At 44.2% G+C, this 17,003-nt stretch overlaps 1 protein-coding gene across 1 annotated transcript in view; it reads right to left on the minus strand.

Annotated features, from left to right (window-relative positions):
- Positions 1–16,908, minus strand: part of pdzd8 (PDZ domain containing 8) — a 30,067-nt gene extending 13,159 nt beyond the window's left edge. Inside the window, exons 1-3 of the mRNA XM_037464951.2 lie at positions 15,836–16,908; positions 7,216–7,341; positions 6,669–6,771 (exon numbers count right to left, since the gene is read on the minus strand). Coding sequence (XP_037320848.2) covers positions 6,669–6,771; positions 7,216–7,341; positions 15,836–16,713 — 1,107 coding nt within the window. The 5' untranslated portion in view covers positions 16,714–16,908. The remainder of the gene's footprint in view (positions 1–6,668; positions 6,772–7,215; positions 7,342–15,835) is intronic.
- Between the last annotated feature and the right edge of the window lie 95 nt (positions 16,909–17,003).

The following is a 17,003-nucleotide window of genomic DNA, read 5'->3' on the forward strand; positions in this document are numbered from 1 at the left end:
CACTGGCTAAAGGTTCTTTTTTTGTTAAATGAAACAGAGCAGTGTAAAACAAAACCATGCTTGTAGTTGTAGTCATTCCCATCTGGTCTCTGTTGGCCTCTATGAGCTATTCAAGCATGAACTCTCCTTGATTCAGGGAGGACGAACATCACAAAAACACAGGATTTTATTTATTTGGGCTCTGCTGCTGCTTAACAGATCTTTTATGATATCATTTATGTTAAGGAAAAGTACAAAAAAATGATTACCGTCACTCTCAATTAGACGGACATAGCAGAAGTAAAACAGACAAGCATATGTCATGTCAGTTGTCAGATCCTTCTAGATGGAAAGCTCAGAGTGGACCTTCAGAGATTAGAAGATACATTTATCGTGTGGCTTACACTACTATATCTCCTGCAGTCAATAGAATAAAAAGGTCAAACCTCAGACAAAATCAACATCATAATAAGATGCTTCATTTTTCAACTTGACAATTTTTCTAGTCATTTCGTGCAAGGGTTTCTGAGGAAGATACTTTATTACCAGGTGTAGGGCTCAAAGGGCACTCTTCCAATTTGATGAAAGCCATTCATCTCCAACAAAACCTAAGCCCTTTTCATGCAGAGATTGTGCAACTGTGCTGTAAAGAAGATCTGCCGTTACATCAGCTTTGTTTATTCACTGTGAACCGAACATAATGAACCAGCATAACGCAGCCAAACTGTGTCATTTTATTTTCCCTTCATAGGCTCGGTGAACAAATTATAGGGAGAAAATTGAATGCGTTTGTTGGTCTAAGCATATTATTTACACTTTCTCAAATACTGTATCTAGATACAGGACCATTTAAACCTTGGTCTGGGTCTCTTTTTAACAACTAATCAGTGAGGTCATTACTTGGAGTTTTGGAGAGACATTTTGACACTGTATAGACTAACTGGTCATTTATTCCCTAATGGGAGAGCATGCCTATAGGACCAGAGAAATACATTCCAAATGAAAATGGGAAGAAAAGTATAATATGGCTGTCGCTCTGCCTGTCATGCACATGGCGTCTGGTCTATTGAGTTTCCTCTGAGGTGAATTGATCCATGAAAGAGGCGATTAGGAACAAACAGCTTGTGGGACCAACCTCTCATGTCTTTAATCTGCTTTCTGCTGCGTGGCCAGCCGTCGACACACAGAATTAGAACAGGCCATTTAATTGGCCCGGCCTGGCGGAAACCAATGGTGAATGTGACCTCCGCCACAAATCAATGTGTGCTTAACAAAAACAAAAAAGGCTTCTTTAGCTACCGTTTGATTAAGTTCTGGATGTGCATGTTGACACTACAAACAATCCAGTCCTTTCCTCGTTTTCTTTTTGTTTTAAGGAAAGACAAAGCATAATCCTGTCATCTAGATTCCAGTTAGAGACCCTCTTATAGATGTGTTTGCGTTCAGGATTAACCAATCACATTCAGACTGATAATTGTAGTCCATATCTGTCATAAATTAAAGTGGTGCTGATATTTTCACTTAAGGTTCAGGAGAGATCTCATAGTTGAAAAGCATCAGTCAGGAGGAGATTTCCTGTGGACTTCAGCTCTGCCTTCAACACCATCATCCCATCTCAGCTGCACGTGCCCGACTCCACCTGCAAGTGGATCACTGACTTCCTGTCCGACAGCTGGGGAAACACGTCTCTGCCTCTCGGTCCATCAGCACCGATTCCCCCCAAGGTTGCGTTCTATCCCCTCTGCTCTTCTCCTTGTACACCAACAGCTGCACCTCCAGTCACCAGTCCTGAAATTTGCGGATGACACCACCCTCATTGGACCCACCCCTGGTGGGGGTGAGTCTGCCTGCACGTGGGAGTCTGACCATCTGACCTTGTATGTACAATATACTTGTCAATAAATGCTTCTGGTTCTGATTATGAATTTATGACAATAGAATATTGAACGTAGCAGGATGATACCACCACTCCTACTGTACTTGTACTTCAAAAAGTGTGCATGTGTGTGCGCACGTGCTTGTCCTCAGCAACCAACTGTCTTTCATCGGATGCAGATTAAAGACACAAAGACTTGGAACATCAAACAATCACTGTGATGGGGAGAGAGGGGGGTTGTGTGTGTGTGTGTGTGTGTGTGTGTCTGTTTGGAGTGCGTCAGAGATGTTGAAATCACCTGCATGAAATTTTCTTTTCTCCTTCTCCAAGCCTAACTGGTGGTGTGTGTGTCAAGTGAATATTGACTATAGTATTGGAATAGTGCCATGGCTGATTTGAAGTAAGATATCAGGTGACCGCTGTGGATGACCTAGCACCAAAACCATAGTACTTTGGTTTAGTTAGTTTTTCTGGCTGGCTGCTTCAATCAATCAATCAAATTTTATTTGTAGAGCGCTTTACAACAGCCAAAAGGTGCACAGGGCGCTTTCCAGTTAAAACAACAAAACAGTCATTAAAACCTCAGATATACATAAAAATAAAAATAGCAGTCCAGTCGGAAGCTATGTATTAAAAGCTTGTCTGAATAGATGTGTTTTCAACTGTGATTTAAAAGCACTTCACACCGTGATGCTTTGCAGGTGAGCTGGAAGTGCGTTCCACAGCTTAGGTCCCTGGATGGCAAATGACCGGCCTCTATACTTTTTATAGTTAAACTTGGGAGTTACCAAAGTGGTGTGTTCGGAGGAGCGTAGAGTTCTGGTTGGACGGTAAACAGTTACTAATTCGGTGAGGTAGGCGGGGGCCAAACCATGGATGACCTTGAACACAAAAAGCAGGACCTTATTTTCCATCCTAAACCGTACTGCTTATTTGGATAACGTGTAAAAATAAATACTGTTGTCTTCTCCAGTCAACGGTAGCCCCCCCCTGGCAGTTACATTTACAAATGAAAAAAAATCAAAAGATACATCTATAAATACATGTAACAAATAAACAATAAAGGATTGTTTTTATTGAATGTGTAATATTTCTACAAATCCAATCACAGTGTTTAAATTGAGGGCGAAGGTCTGGCTTTTACTGCCTAACCAATGAGAGTGCTCTTTGACAGAAACCCTAAACAGATCAAGCTGTACACATCTGCCAACTTCCTAATCACTGGCGCTACATGATGCTGTGAAGGAAGCCCTGCGCCTGGAAAGAGTCGGGAAGCTGGATGACGTTGGGCTCCGGGCCATGAGACCGATCACAAACAATAACCAGCGGAATATTCGGCCTCATTCAGCGGTAAATATACACACTCATTTTCATACCACACACGCCATCCACCGAGTGCAACCAATTGTTAGCCAACGGGACGATGAGCGTAGTGTTCCTGTGTATGTTCCTTCTGTGAAGCTGTCAGCAAGAATCAGCTTTCAGGGCCCACGATGGAATCAATGGAGCAGATGTGCAAACACGCCTGACAGAGCTTCCAGCCCCCCGACCTCAACACACCATAGAAGAGTAATACAAATATAAAACTCACACGTGCACACGCAAGCACGCACCCAATCTCCCACTCCGTAATGGAACAGGATTCATTTACACCGTTCACAGGTGGTCTGTGTTGTGCAGATGCAAGCGCACAAAGTACAGTGAGGAGCCTGAAGTAAACATTGAGCAATGAGAGAAGACAGAGATAAAAGGTTTATCTATCTTTGCTTGTATAACAAAGAAATGAAAGGAAGTAGAATCTACAAGCTTGGTGTCACCACACACACACACACACGTCGTTAAATACACACACACACACACACCAGCAGTTAATGTTATACTACGGGTAAATGAAATCAAGCTTTCTGATTGGTTGAGAGTGAGTTACAGGGTGTACTGTATTTATATACACCAGTTTACATTTACCTGTGCACTCATCGTGCACTCACAATGAGCGGGAGATTTTGACTGTTTGTCATTTCAAGCTTGTTTTGTGGACAACATTGGTATCAATAGGATTAATTATCACAGCTATTTCACTAAATAAAGAACGTGGCACCAAACTAAAAACAGGTTTAAGTGTGAGGACCAGACTATTGATCCAGCAGCAGTGACAGTACACGTGCACAAAGTCATCAGAGAAAACCGCTATCTAAAGCAGTGTTTCTGGTGGGTCCCACTAGTGGGTCGCGGACCCGTTTGTAGTGGGTCGCGGGCGTTTGCATGGAAAAATTTTTTTGAAGGGACTCTCTCGAATGCAGCGGAGTGTCGGTTTTTTTTCCGGCTCGTCCGTCCATGTTTACAGTCAGCGCTGCAATTAGAACGCGAAAGCACCCCCCCCCCTGTCGACAACGCTAGCACAACCTCCGCACGCCAGATTGTGGGAGTAGAAGAAGCTTTCTTCCTCATTAAGGTCTACTGCTTAAGCTGGTGAGGCCTAATAGAGGCTTATATTCAGAAGACTTGGACATGCTACTGTTCTCATTTTAGCACACCTGTCCCCATCTACATTGACAACAATGGATTTGATTAGGCACACGCTATCGCCACAGCAGTGTTTCCCCTACCATTATATTATGTTTGCTGTTCTCTTTTTGGACAATCAGATTACATTTCCTTGTTGTTGTTGCTTATGTATAAGCCCACCTCATTAAAGCCCCAGAAAAAAGTGTAAAGCCACAGCTAATCTTCATGACTGTTATGAATTCAAAGCTGATTAGAAAACGTAGCACTCTGGTTTGAATACCTCATTCTGCAGCCAATTCTCAGACTCATACTAGCATTGAGCACCGGTGCCCCCCAGGGCTGTGTGCTCAGCCCCATGCGTTCATGCTGTACACTACAGGTGCCCAATAGGTCAATGGCCAAGCCAGTGCCGGCAGATCGCCTGCCATTGGGTCACCACGCATGCCTGTTTAACCACGGGAGCCAACAGTAGTGCTAACAAGCGATCCTTACTTACTAACCCTGGCTGACTCCAACCAGAGCAAGTCACCCCAGTAAGGGAATGACCAAAAATGGTCAGTTCCCTCGCTTAACATGACTTCGCCAGCAAAAAAGTGTGGGCTGTACACCCACGACTGCAGTAACATGAGGAAGTTTGCAGAAGACACTCAAGCTGGATTACAAGCATTGACACGTCATATATAGCGGAAATGATTGATTTGGAGAAAACGGTGTCAAAGTATATCTCAAAACCCCTAACCCCCAGCCACTGCCTGTTCCCCCTGCTGCTGTCTGAAAACATGATTCAGAAGTATGAACAGCGGCCCCCCCAGATCAAAGAGAAGCTTCTTCCCTTAGACTGAGACAGTCCTTCATCCACCCCTCCATATTTAATTGAATTCATTCTTTCATGGGTTTTTCTTATGTTGTGAAATGGGAGCAAAATCTGCATTCAGTTGTGCAATATTGTTGTACAATGTGAAACAATTAACCTGGAATTTGTGGAATATATTAGACAATAACAGGCCCTGAAGCAAGTAGAAGCATTTGGCTCACATTGGTTAAACTTAGGGGATTTTCAAATGCCATAAAAACCATTAACATGCACAAGAAAAGCAGCTGTTCTCATGAGAGATGCGATGGAAGCTCATATCTGGCAATCATCAGCAGGGAAATGGAGAGAGCCAGAAAGATGGCAAATTGACCTTTTCCGGATGGTATAGCCTTTTCATCTATACTACAGAGTCCTGCAAGGGACACACAGACTGGACAAGTCTGATAAAACAAGCTCAAATGCCACAGTGAATCTGCATTTATATGCCTATTTTAACAAAAAGGGAAAACAAGAGCATTTGAAGTGGCCCCACTTGGAGAGGGCTGTGACAAGGAGGAACGATTCTCATGTTCATTACCTACTGGATGCTGGCTTCACCATTATGTTACATGTAGTTGCATACATGTACAGTGTGCATATGCAACAACTGACTTTTGTTGTGTAGCATATGCTTTGGACATGCCCCAGAATTATTTTCAAATGCAACAAAACCCAACTAAAGTACATTGATAATTGAAAATCTGCTAAATCATTGAAATATGATTAACATTTTTAAACTGGCAGTATAACACACAGGCATCTAACATTTCCATTGCACCGCAGATAATACACATGTGTAAATAAGGTAATTGTTAATTCAAAGCAGTGACCGAGTGAGACAGTGGGTAAGATGGAGGCCTGATATTATACTGCCCCCTGCTGGATGAGAATTCAACTGCTCCACGGCACCATGACGCAGAGCCCAACAATTACTGTTTAACACAATACAAATCTTTGGGCCATTGCAAATGTCATTCAGAAGTGTGTGGCAAAAATAGCAGGCAGCATTCAGCTTTGCTGTGATTACGGCTGACATTTCACTCTAAAACTGTCATTAGTCAGTTCCAAACCAGCCTGATGTGGCTGGCTGTAATATCTCTAAATTGCAGCAATTAGAAAAGGTCTGCTGGGGGGCCTGAAAATGTTTGTTGCTGCTCATAATGTCAACAATGGGACAATATCATTAGTGCAAGGATGATGAAAATACGCTGTTATTAATGTGTCAATAAAGCATAGTGTCCAATATGTGCCATTTGAGGAAATGTTTGCGTTACGCTTCGAGGTGTTTGAAAAATATTTTTAGAAAGGTGCTAAAGTTGATATTTTAACTGCATTAATTTAGCAGCAAACAATTATTACCTATGTAAAGAAATAGAAAAGTGATGTCTATGTGAGCAGAGATTGGAGTTCCCTCCTCCCATTGTTAGCAGTGTGTGTACAGGGAGGAGAACGCACCCGTTTGATGGAGCTGCGGGTCTTCTCCTTCCACTGGTGGCTGCTCAGCTCCAGGGTGCAGTGGACATAGGTTTCTCTGTCATAGGAGCCCAGGATGAACAGTCTGCAGAGACAGAGACACATGGGAGATTCTTCAGTGAAAACTTGTAGAAGCACCAATTATGTCTAATTCATGGTTCTGCTGGTTTGAAGAACTACGGGGTCCTTCAAGGGACATAAAAACAACGTCTCTCTCGCTGGAGGCCGTGTTTAGTTTGTCCTTTCTGGGCTACTGTAGAAACCAGACTCTGTAGATCACCTGCTCCCCAATGAGACATGCAGACAATATTTCCCCTGTCGGCTAAATTAGTGGATACTTGTCCTCGCTGGACATTTATGGCACACAACAATAATCCCTAGCGCTGAGGTGTGACCACTTAAACTGGTTGCACAGGTAGAAAAGCCTTAATAATATAAAAGAAGGTGACGTAAGAGGGTTGTGGGAAAATTGTGTGTGTGCGCGTGTGTGTGTATAAATACAAAGAAAACTGTATCTACAGCGTCTCACCTGCTACATTCAATGAGGGTGACTTTAAGTCGGCCTTCCACCAGCCTGCTGTCCTGGATGGACAGGTCCAAATCACAAGCCAAACCCAGCGGAGGCTGCACTTGGAACGGAAAAAAGGGCTTGTATCTGGAAAGAGAAAATAAGCACCCTTTTAGTTGGGATCTCAACTTTTAACACAGATATGAACTACTTGACTGCATCAAAAACGATCTCTTAACCCCTACATGTTCAACATTTGACAGCAGGGGAATAAAACATGATTGCCATTCTTTTAGCCTGAAATATAATGACTGGGTTTTTGGCTTTCTGTACACATGCAATATTCTCTGAAGAGCCAAGATGGATCTGCAACAAGTAGAAACCGGAATGGGAAATAAAAGATTGTCAGCTATGCCGGCGGTGTTCAGCTGACCGGTGTTACGTGCCTACTGGTTTTTGAACCTACTGGTTTGCCTACGCGTGCATGTTTGTTTGTTTATTTTACCCCGACAGCGGATGTTGTCTGCATCAGTCACCTGGGGCCTGTTTCAGAAAGGAGGTTAAGTGAAAACTCTGAGTATGTTAACCCTGAAATGAGGGAAACTCTGAGTTTTCTGTTTCAGAATGGGAGGTATGTTAAACCTGAGAAAGCAGAGTAAGTCAAGCCTGTTTCAGAAAGAGAGGTAACTTATACTCAGAGTCAGTTACCATGGCAACTTACTCTGTGAACCTAACCTGGTCGGGAGCAGGTTTTCTTCGGGAAACCCAGAGTTTATTTCGTCTCCTCCCCTTTTTTAAAGAGGAAGTGGTATTTAATCACCTCATTCATTCTTTCGGTATTCATTCATTGCGCACATTTCAGTCACGCAGAGCGCATCAAATCAAGTGAATGAAATGGCATGTCCTTTTATGGACGATCCTGTGGATGAAGAGGCTGCATTAATCCGTAGGGAGTTGCATTTACGTCGGGAGAGGATTTTGAGACCCAGAGTGGATTTTTTGTCATATCCATATTCATTTTTATTTGAGCGGTACCGTTTTTCTTTACAGTCAATAAGATACATCCATAATCTCATCCATCCTTACATCAGAAACATCAGCCATCGCGGCCGTGCTCTAACATCCGAGCAGATGCTTTGCGTTGCATTACGTTTCTTTGCAAATGGTAGTTTTCTGTATAACATTGGGGATGCAGAACATATCAGTAAGGCTACTGTTTGCAGAGTTGTAAGGAAAGTGTGCCTCGCTCTTAAGCGCTTTCTCCGAATTTTTGTGCTGTTTCCTGGGCACAAACCCGTGAAAGCCATCAAAGAGGAGTTTCACAGGATTGCAGGTCAGTGATGTATAAATCGGTTTAAATGAGGCTAACCTGATAAATGACGTTCAGTTAAGAGCATATTGCTGCGACCCCTGGAAGTAAACTAATAATAGAATTCCTTTTAGGATTTCCGAATGTGGTTGGATGCATTGATGGCACACATATTCCCATCATTGCACCTTCCGAAAATGAAGCGGACTATGTCAACAGGAGGTCCATCCACAGTAATAATGTGCAAGATTGCACCTACATGAAAATTAAAATTAGGTTGAATAACACACTCTTCTTCCAGTTTCACTTCTGATATTATAACAGTTGGGCAAGTCACTTATATTACTAACTACAACTGGCTTCTTCAACAGTGTAATTAGATTAATGTAATAATGACTATCTCTAGAAAGTATTGGTCTACTTATTACTAATTACTTTCTAAATCCCATATCAACTTCAACCACTTGAACAATACAAGGAGAGACAAGAAACTGCACTTTTAATGCTTTCAAATAAACATTATACAATTGCATGAATTATTCTTGAAAAAATATATCTTTTAAAATTTGATGTTAAATCCACTATTGTTTTATACAGAATTGCTTTATAGTTTATGCAGCATTTAATGCAATTACATCAGATTTTACTTTAAATTACGGAATTAAATTACAGTTTTTAGATTACATAGAAATGAATTACACACAACACTGTATAACAGTAATTCAAATGTAAACTTACGCATTGACTCGAGCAGCTATTTTCTCCCAAGCTAACTCTCTGTCCTTCGCCGCTGCAGCCGTGTTGCTTTTTTTTAAAATATATGTTCGTACTCTCCATATGCTTGCATAAGCACATCCAGTTCTGCTGGTGAAAAATATGAAGACCTCTTTTTGTCTGGCGCTGTTGCCATGATGACTCGTAATATCTGCGCTCCATTGATAATGGCTTTTTATAGTTGTGGTGCACGCGCTTAACTCAGAGTAGGTCAACTCAGAGTTGATTGAACTAACTCATTTCAGCTGTTCTGTAACCGAAAACTCAGAGTTTCCCATCTCAGGGTAAGTCAACTCAGAGTTCAAGTTTTAACTCAGAGTTGGTTGAACCTCCTTATTGAAACAGGCCCCTGATTCATTACACATTCGCAAACATATTGCTGAAAATGCATCACATATCCATTGCAGCGATTAAGTGAGCCCTACATTACTGCCACGTATAAAAAGAGTTGAAGACACATTGAAGAACATATATTTATTAAAAGATTGCCACAACCTGGATTCGAACCCTGTCATATAACAATAAGTCCCAAGAGGCTACGCCATCAGCCACTCAAGCTTCAAAGCATTTTGGTTCAGGGTGAACCAAGACAACTGGTTTTTGGTGGGCGTATCGTGGAGCACTTCCAAACATGTGTATTGATACTTGTTTGCGAGGCTGCAGCCTGGAACCACTAAAACATTTGGACAAAAGCTGATATTCTGTTCGGACTGTCATACCATGACTTGCATCACAGCCACTTAGGAAAATGTATTTAATGAGAGATCGCCACGATCAGGATTCGAACCCCGTTGAGCAAAATAACAACACGTTTCAAGACGACTGTGCAAGTGGTCGGCCACTCATGCTGGAAAGTTTCCATCGATAGAAGGCTAGATGTCTTATGGCGGAGTATAGACTGTCCGCACATGGGAAGTGGAGCGTACATTTCTGTACAGGGTGGGGATCTCAACACGCAGCATTTGTAAAGGGAAATCTTGTACCCATCTTTGGACATGATCCTATTTTTTAGAACATAACATTATTATTTATGTATGCAGTGTCATAACTACATCTGACATTTATAACAAACCAAACCGTTTAAAAATTGGTTAAAAATTGAGCAAGTTATGGTTATTTAACAACAAACAAAATGTTATGGTGAGCACTTGGCAGAAAAAAACTAGATCTTAATTTTTCCACTTACCAAATAAGTGGGAGAGTGGTATTAAACTGTTCAATTGTTAAAATGTGTTTAGATCTATTATCTCTAATTTTCTAGGACTGTCAAGTAGTACTATTGTCAAAGGAGTTTTGTTAGTCGTGTATTGATTACATACAGATGTTGATACAAATCTATTCCTCTATTTAATCACTCTAAGTAGTCACATCATGAACTTCCGGACATCATGAACAAACTTTGCTTTGAGAAATTTTCTCTAACTGGACCTCTTCACATTTTAGTTGAAGACCCCTGCTATAGGCTGTTTGGGAGGAATTTAACCGGGACTAATTGTGCAGGGTGTGGTGCCTGGTGGAGAACTGGCAGCAAGCCTGAGTTTCAATGAGAACAGTCATTGTAATGTAGAAACAAGATGTCGGAGGGCACACACCCATCCTCTGCTATTTTGGGCTCTTGGTGCCAGTGTTTGCCTGCGGTTCTTGCTGTTCTGAACAGTGGACTTTGTTACTCGTGAAACTGATGATACATTCTGTTAAGGCAGGGTTTTGTCAACCAATAGTGGGACAACTCTCAAAAGAAAATTGCACCCCTGGGTGGTCAATAAAGCCAGCAGTGGACGTTTATGGCTAACATTTTATTTTGTTTGACTAGCAGCCGGTTCAGAATTTGCCAAATGCTTGAACTGTGGTGTTACTGCATGCAAATCTCCCCAATGGACCCATGTGGACACGGATCATCTCGAAAACAATACTGAAGCGCCGTGTGGACGGACATCATTTTTGTGCTACATTACTGCTTATGTAAAAATATTAGCATCCAAATAAGATTTTAAGGTCTTTACTCAGTACAACTACTAAGAAGCAAAAACAGTTTAACAGAGCGTTTTATCCCAAAGCAAATCAATAGTGTACTGCTCTCACTCCCACATTCACATGCTATTTTAGTAATACACTACATCTGGCTGCTTCTGTAGAGGTGCATGGGTGCAGTGGGCAGGGCAGCTCCCCAAAGGTGGGGCAAAACATCTGGATAGACATGAAATTCAAGATGCAAGCCGATTCCCAGGCTGCTCTGTTCTCTACAAATCTGAGCTTCTGCAATGCTGCTTCCAAATGAATACCAAACTAGATCATGGCGCTGGAATGATCATTAGGGCGAAATAAGACCATCCCAGATTAGGCTTTCAGCCTGGTATTCCCCCATAGCTGTTGGGACTGTGTGGGTGCTGTAATGCCTGGATTACCTCCAGTGAGCCACAATCCTGCCCTCCAAAGAGCCACCATCTGTCCCACTCATCAAATCCCAAGGTCCAGCGCTCATTCTCTGAGGCCACTCCTTACATCATCCTAGCACGCTCACTCACTCTGCATGGTTGTGGGTGATGCACTCTCACATGTTTGGAGTTCTTATGTTTGTTGCAGTCCTCTCCAGAACTCAAGGGCAAGAATTAAGCTTTATGGCTTGCTTTTACTGGTTTCCACAGGTCCTTTTAAAAAATAAAGCACATTCCAGTAGGGTTTGACCAAAGAGTGGGGCCCACCACCTCATCCTAAATTAACAGTCCCTTCACAAATATCACAAGAAATGATTATTTTTCTCTATAATACTACAGTTAGGGGAAACAGACAGTAGAAGACCACATATTCAGTGACTAGATGATTATTATTACTCAACATAATTGGAGCATTTTGCAACAAACTTGAAACTAAAAGGTCCTTAAACTATAGTTTACAGTTCAGTTGTCACTTCTTTTCGACATTCAATCCAATTTCATTGTTTTAGCCAATATCACAAATCAACAGACCTTCTCCCAGGAAGGACAGAAGTGGAATTAAATGTCACTGATGAACAACTGCATAGTCAATCTATAGGACAAACTAACAGCAGTCCCAATAACAATAACTGAACAATAATAAGCAGAGGAACAAGGCAGAGAGGAGGTATGATGGAGGAGGCAGTAAGGAGTGAGGTAGGGAAGGAGGGGGTATGAAGGAGGGGTGGATGGAGGAAGCAGTAAGGAGCGAGGTAGGGGAGAGGGGGTATGAAGGAGGGGTGGATGGAGGAGGCAGTAAGGAGTGAGGTAGGGAAGGAGGGGGTATGAAGGAGGGGTGGATGGAGGAGGCAGTAAGGAGCGAGGTAGGGAAGGAGGGGGTATGAAGGAGGGGTGGATGGAGGAGGCAGTCAGGAGTGAGGTAGGGAAGGAGGGGGTATGAAGGAGGGGTGGGTGGAGGAAGCAGTCAGGCGTGAGGTAGGGAGGGGGGATGAAGGAAGTCGTAAGGAGCGAGGTAGGGGAAAGGGGGTATGACGGAGGGGTGGACGGAGGAGGCAGTAAGGAGTGAGGTAGGGAAGGAGGGGGTATGAAGGAGGGGTGGGTGGAGGAAGCAGTCAGGCGTGAGGTAGGGAGGGGGTATGAAGGAAGGGTGGATGGAGGAAGTCATAAGGAGCGAGGTAGAGGAGAGGGGGTATGAAGGAGGGGTGGATGGAGGAGGCAGTAAGGAGTGTGGTAGGGAAGGAGGGGGTATGAAGGAGGGGTGGGTGGAGGAAGCAGTCAGGCGTGAGGTAGGGAGGGGGTATGAAGGAGGGGTGGATGGAGGAAGCAGTCAGGAGTGAGGTAGGGAGGGGGTATGAAGGAGGGGTGAATGGAGGAGGCAGTAAGTAGTGAGGTAGGGAAGGAGGGGGGTATGAAGGAAGGGTGGATGGAGGAAGCAGTAAGGAGTGAGGTAGGGAGGGGGTATGAAGGAGGGGTGAATGGAGGAGGCAGTAAGGAGTGAGGTAGGGAAGGAGGGGGTATGAAGGAGGGGTGGGTGGAGGAAGCAGTCAGGCGTGAGGTAGGGAGGGGGGATGAAGGAAGGGTGGATGGAGGAAGTCGTAAGGAGCGAGGTAGGGGAAAGGGGGTATGACGGAGGGGTGGATGGAGGAGGCAGTAAGGAGTGAGGTAGGGAAGGAGGGGGTATGAAGGAGGGGTGGGTGGAGGAAGCAGTCAGGCGTGAGGTAGGGAGGGGGTATGAAGGAAGGGTGGATGGAGGAAGTCGTAAGGAGCGAGGTAGGGGAGAGGGGGTATGAAGGAGGGGTGGATGGAGGAGGCAGTAAGGAGTGAGGTAGGGAAGGAGGGGGTATGAAGGAGGGGTGGGTGGAGGAAGCAGTCAGGCGTGAGGTAGGGAGGGGGTATGAAGGAAGGGTGGATGGAGGAAGTCGTAAGGAGCGAGGTAGGGGAGAGGGGGTATGAAGGAGGGGTGGATGGAGGAGGCAGTAAGGAGTGAGGTAGGGAAGGAGGGGGTATGAAGGAGGGGTGGGTGGAGGAAGCAGTCAGGCGTGAGGTAGGGAGGGGGTATGAAGGAAGGGTGGATGGAGGAAGTCGTAAGGAGCGAGGTAGGGGAGAGGGGGTATGAAGGAGGGGTGGATGGAGGAGGCAGTAAGGAGTGAGGTAGGGAAGGAGGGGGTATGAAGGAAGGGTGGATGGAGGAAGCCATAAGGAGCGAGGTAAGGGAGAGGGGGTATGAAGGAGGAAGCAGAAAGGAGGGTGAATGGAGGAAGCACTGGGGGTGTGACCAGGGGGGTTTGATTGAGAGGTGTGGGATTTGCAAGATATCATTAGAAGAGGAAAATGAGGTATTACACGTTGTGTGTGAGAGACAGCACTAATTAGCTCACATGAGCTGCCACAGGTGATTGAGGCAGTCTAATCAGGAACGGTGAGACTGACTTTTCACAAAAGTACTTGTCGAACGTGTACTATTCATAGACGTCATAGAGTCTGATCAATGAATTAAGGATTCCATGAGAGAGCCAACACTGTGCCCAGCACAGAGAGATTTTTTATATGTTTGCATACCGGCTGTTTTGGATGGAAGGAACTTTGGACTTTGTCTCACTCTGTGGCAAAATGTGTAAACCTTCCAAAGTCACATGTCTACAACTAGCACCAAATGATGAGTGATGATGGTGTAAATGCTGATAAGACATTTCAGTTATTTTTGCTCACTTCCCAATGAAACCTCATTCAGGTCAATGGAGCATTTTTGTTCGGTCTTCCTGGTATGTTTGGGAAAAAGCCATAGCATATGCACATTTTGATGTATTATGATGCATGTGTTGGCAACGCTCCACCAGAATGAGGAAGGAGAAGATGTTAGACTTGACTTTTACACAATTTTAATAGCTCATTTGATTGTTGAATGTGGATGTTTCCTACTCACTGAGCGAAGTTTAACCTACGTCCTGCAAGAGCTTATTGACTCAAAGTTGGGTCATTTAAAAAGGAAGTATTTTACCAGCAAGACTTATTAGTTTGTGTCAATCGACTTCTGAAAGTTTGCCTGTGCATGTCCACTAGTGGAACACTCTAGTACAAGTTTGTATTTAGTTTAGCTTTCTCTCTCACAAAAACGCTCCACTTCCCTTTTCTGTGCATCTTCTGTTTCTCCTTTTTAAAAAAGGAACTGAAAGCCATTATGTGGACTGTTTCATGAAAACAAACAAAAACGACCACAAAAAAACATGTCCCCTTTCAGTAGCTTAAACCTGCATAGTTCTCAGTATCTACATTCGCAGAAAAACACGAGAACAACTGCATGACATCTGGATAAACTTGTGGGCTGAAGAAGATTATTATTATACACTCAAAGCTCCAGAATATTGTGGACCGTGTAGTGAGATTGGTTAACAAAGATCCGGTTTAGAGGTCATGTAGATTCCACTACCACTATCATGATCCTTCTCGTGATACAGCAACAGCTAAAAAAGGACAGATGTGTCAAACATTACTAAAAACTCCCTGTATGCAAAGAAAGAAACTCCTGATTTACACAATGTTGACTTTTTCTCCACAAGAGAACTCAAATGAAGGAGCCTTTCACTGCTGCAAGAAGTTGACTTAGCAGCAGCTGTGGTGACAGGTCAGGAAACGCAAAATAAAGTCAGAAATCCTTTATTTGTATTGAAAACAGTTTTGCTGTTTTCGCCCATTGATGACAATGGTTCACGTCAAGTTTATTTTCCAAAATACGAAGCACTTTGACTAGTTTGTTTCAGACCAATGTGCTTTAGCTCTCATGTTATTGGATGGGGATATGCTACGAAGTTAATATGATGTTATGGTACTTTTTTTTAGAAATAAGTAGTTACACACCACAAAGCTCACGTAGTCCATGGTAATTACCCTAACCCATGATGATAGAATAAGACATGCCTATTTGTTAGTCATTTGGACACATTGGATCTTGTCTCTCAGAAACAGTTTTCCATTAAAAGCCAACACACCTTGTCTTTGCAATGCAAAGTATGCACGAATTATAGAATGGTTACTATCCCTAATGTGGTTGCCTGGTTGAGGAGGCCACTGTGCATGCATACATCTTGGCCCTCATGCCTGATGAACAGTGCTAGCTGGAGCTCACCTGATCTTGTAGTTGGGTAAGGTGTGTTTCTTTTTGATCACCCGTTTCAGCTGGTTCACTATGATGGAGGTGAGCTGAGGCAGCGGCCTTCCCTCGAACTGGGATTTCACCTCAAAGTCCACCAGCGGGTCCTCGAGGAAGGAGAAGGACCAATGGGAGAAGGGCATGCGCGTGAACTGCAGCCTCAGTCTACCCACCACGCGCCTCATCTTAACGAACAGGTAAGCGGACTTCCCGAAAACCAGCTCGACGTCGATGGCGAGGTGAAAGCCCCCGTTGTACTCGATGTCCACCTCGAAGTTGATTTCTTCGGGCATGTCGTCCTCGTTCAGCTGCACCGGCTTCACTAGGGTGGCGCTTTTAAACACCGGCAGCGACTTGCCCAGCGAGATGTCCCTGAGACTGAGACCCTCCAGGAGCCGACCCGCCGTCTTGGTCTGCAGCAGCTCCTCAAACTCCACCTTGATCTTTTTGGTGAGCCAGTGTCTAACGGCGGGGGTGTCCCGGAGCTCTCGGAATAGGAACAGGAATATGGCGTTTAGGAAATTGCACGTCTCGGGTCTGGCCGCGTCAGCGGGCTCACTGCCGGGAGGCGGCGGTTGTTGTTGTTTGGGGCTGCCGCCGGTGACAGCTGCCGCCGCGGCGGCCTCTTGCTGTTTAGGGGCGCTGACGTTCGGTGCCGTGCCGTCCTGCTGCGGCTGGCCTGCTTCGGCATGTTGGGTGTTGAAGTAATCCTTCAAGGCGTTCTCGGGCTCTACTTTGACATACTGCACTGTCCTGCCTATGGGCTCGGGGCTTCTCCGGTATATCAACAGAAACTGTAATATCAGCGTAACGACCGCACCGGAGACCGCGGAAATTAATATAACGTAAATCATGTCGACCGGTCGCCGTCCCGAGGACAACACGTTTTCATAATCGAAGGTTTAGCCGCGTTAAGAAAGCCAGTTCCACCTGGTCGCTCTGAAAGCTGCCATATCATCAGCTTCTTCCCTGAGCTTCAGGCTCTTCACCTGATTGGACAAACAGATTACGTCGCTGTGCGTGATGACGGAGACGGAATATGTGTCTTTTGATGCGTTCAAGGAATGCTGGATTCACCTTCTTTCACTAGAAAAACAGTTTAAGTTGACCTTTGTTTTAGCAGCATACGTCATGCGTTCTATCC

The sequence above is a fragment of the Pungitius pungitius genome, chromosome 13 (genome assembly GCF_949316345.1).
Source record: "Pungitius pungitius chromosome 13, fPunPun2.1, whole genome shotgun sequence".
Classification (NCBI taxonomy): domain Eukaryota; kingdom Metazoa; phylum Chordata; class Actinopteri; order Perciformes; family Gasterosteidae; genus Pungitius; species Pungitius pungitius.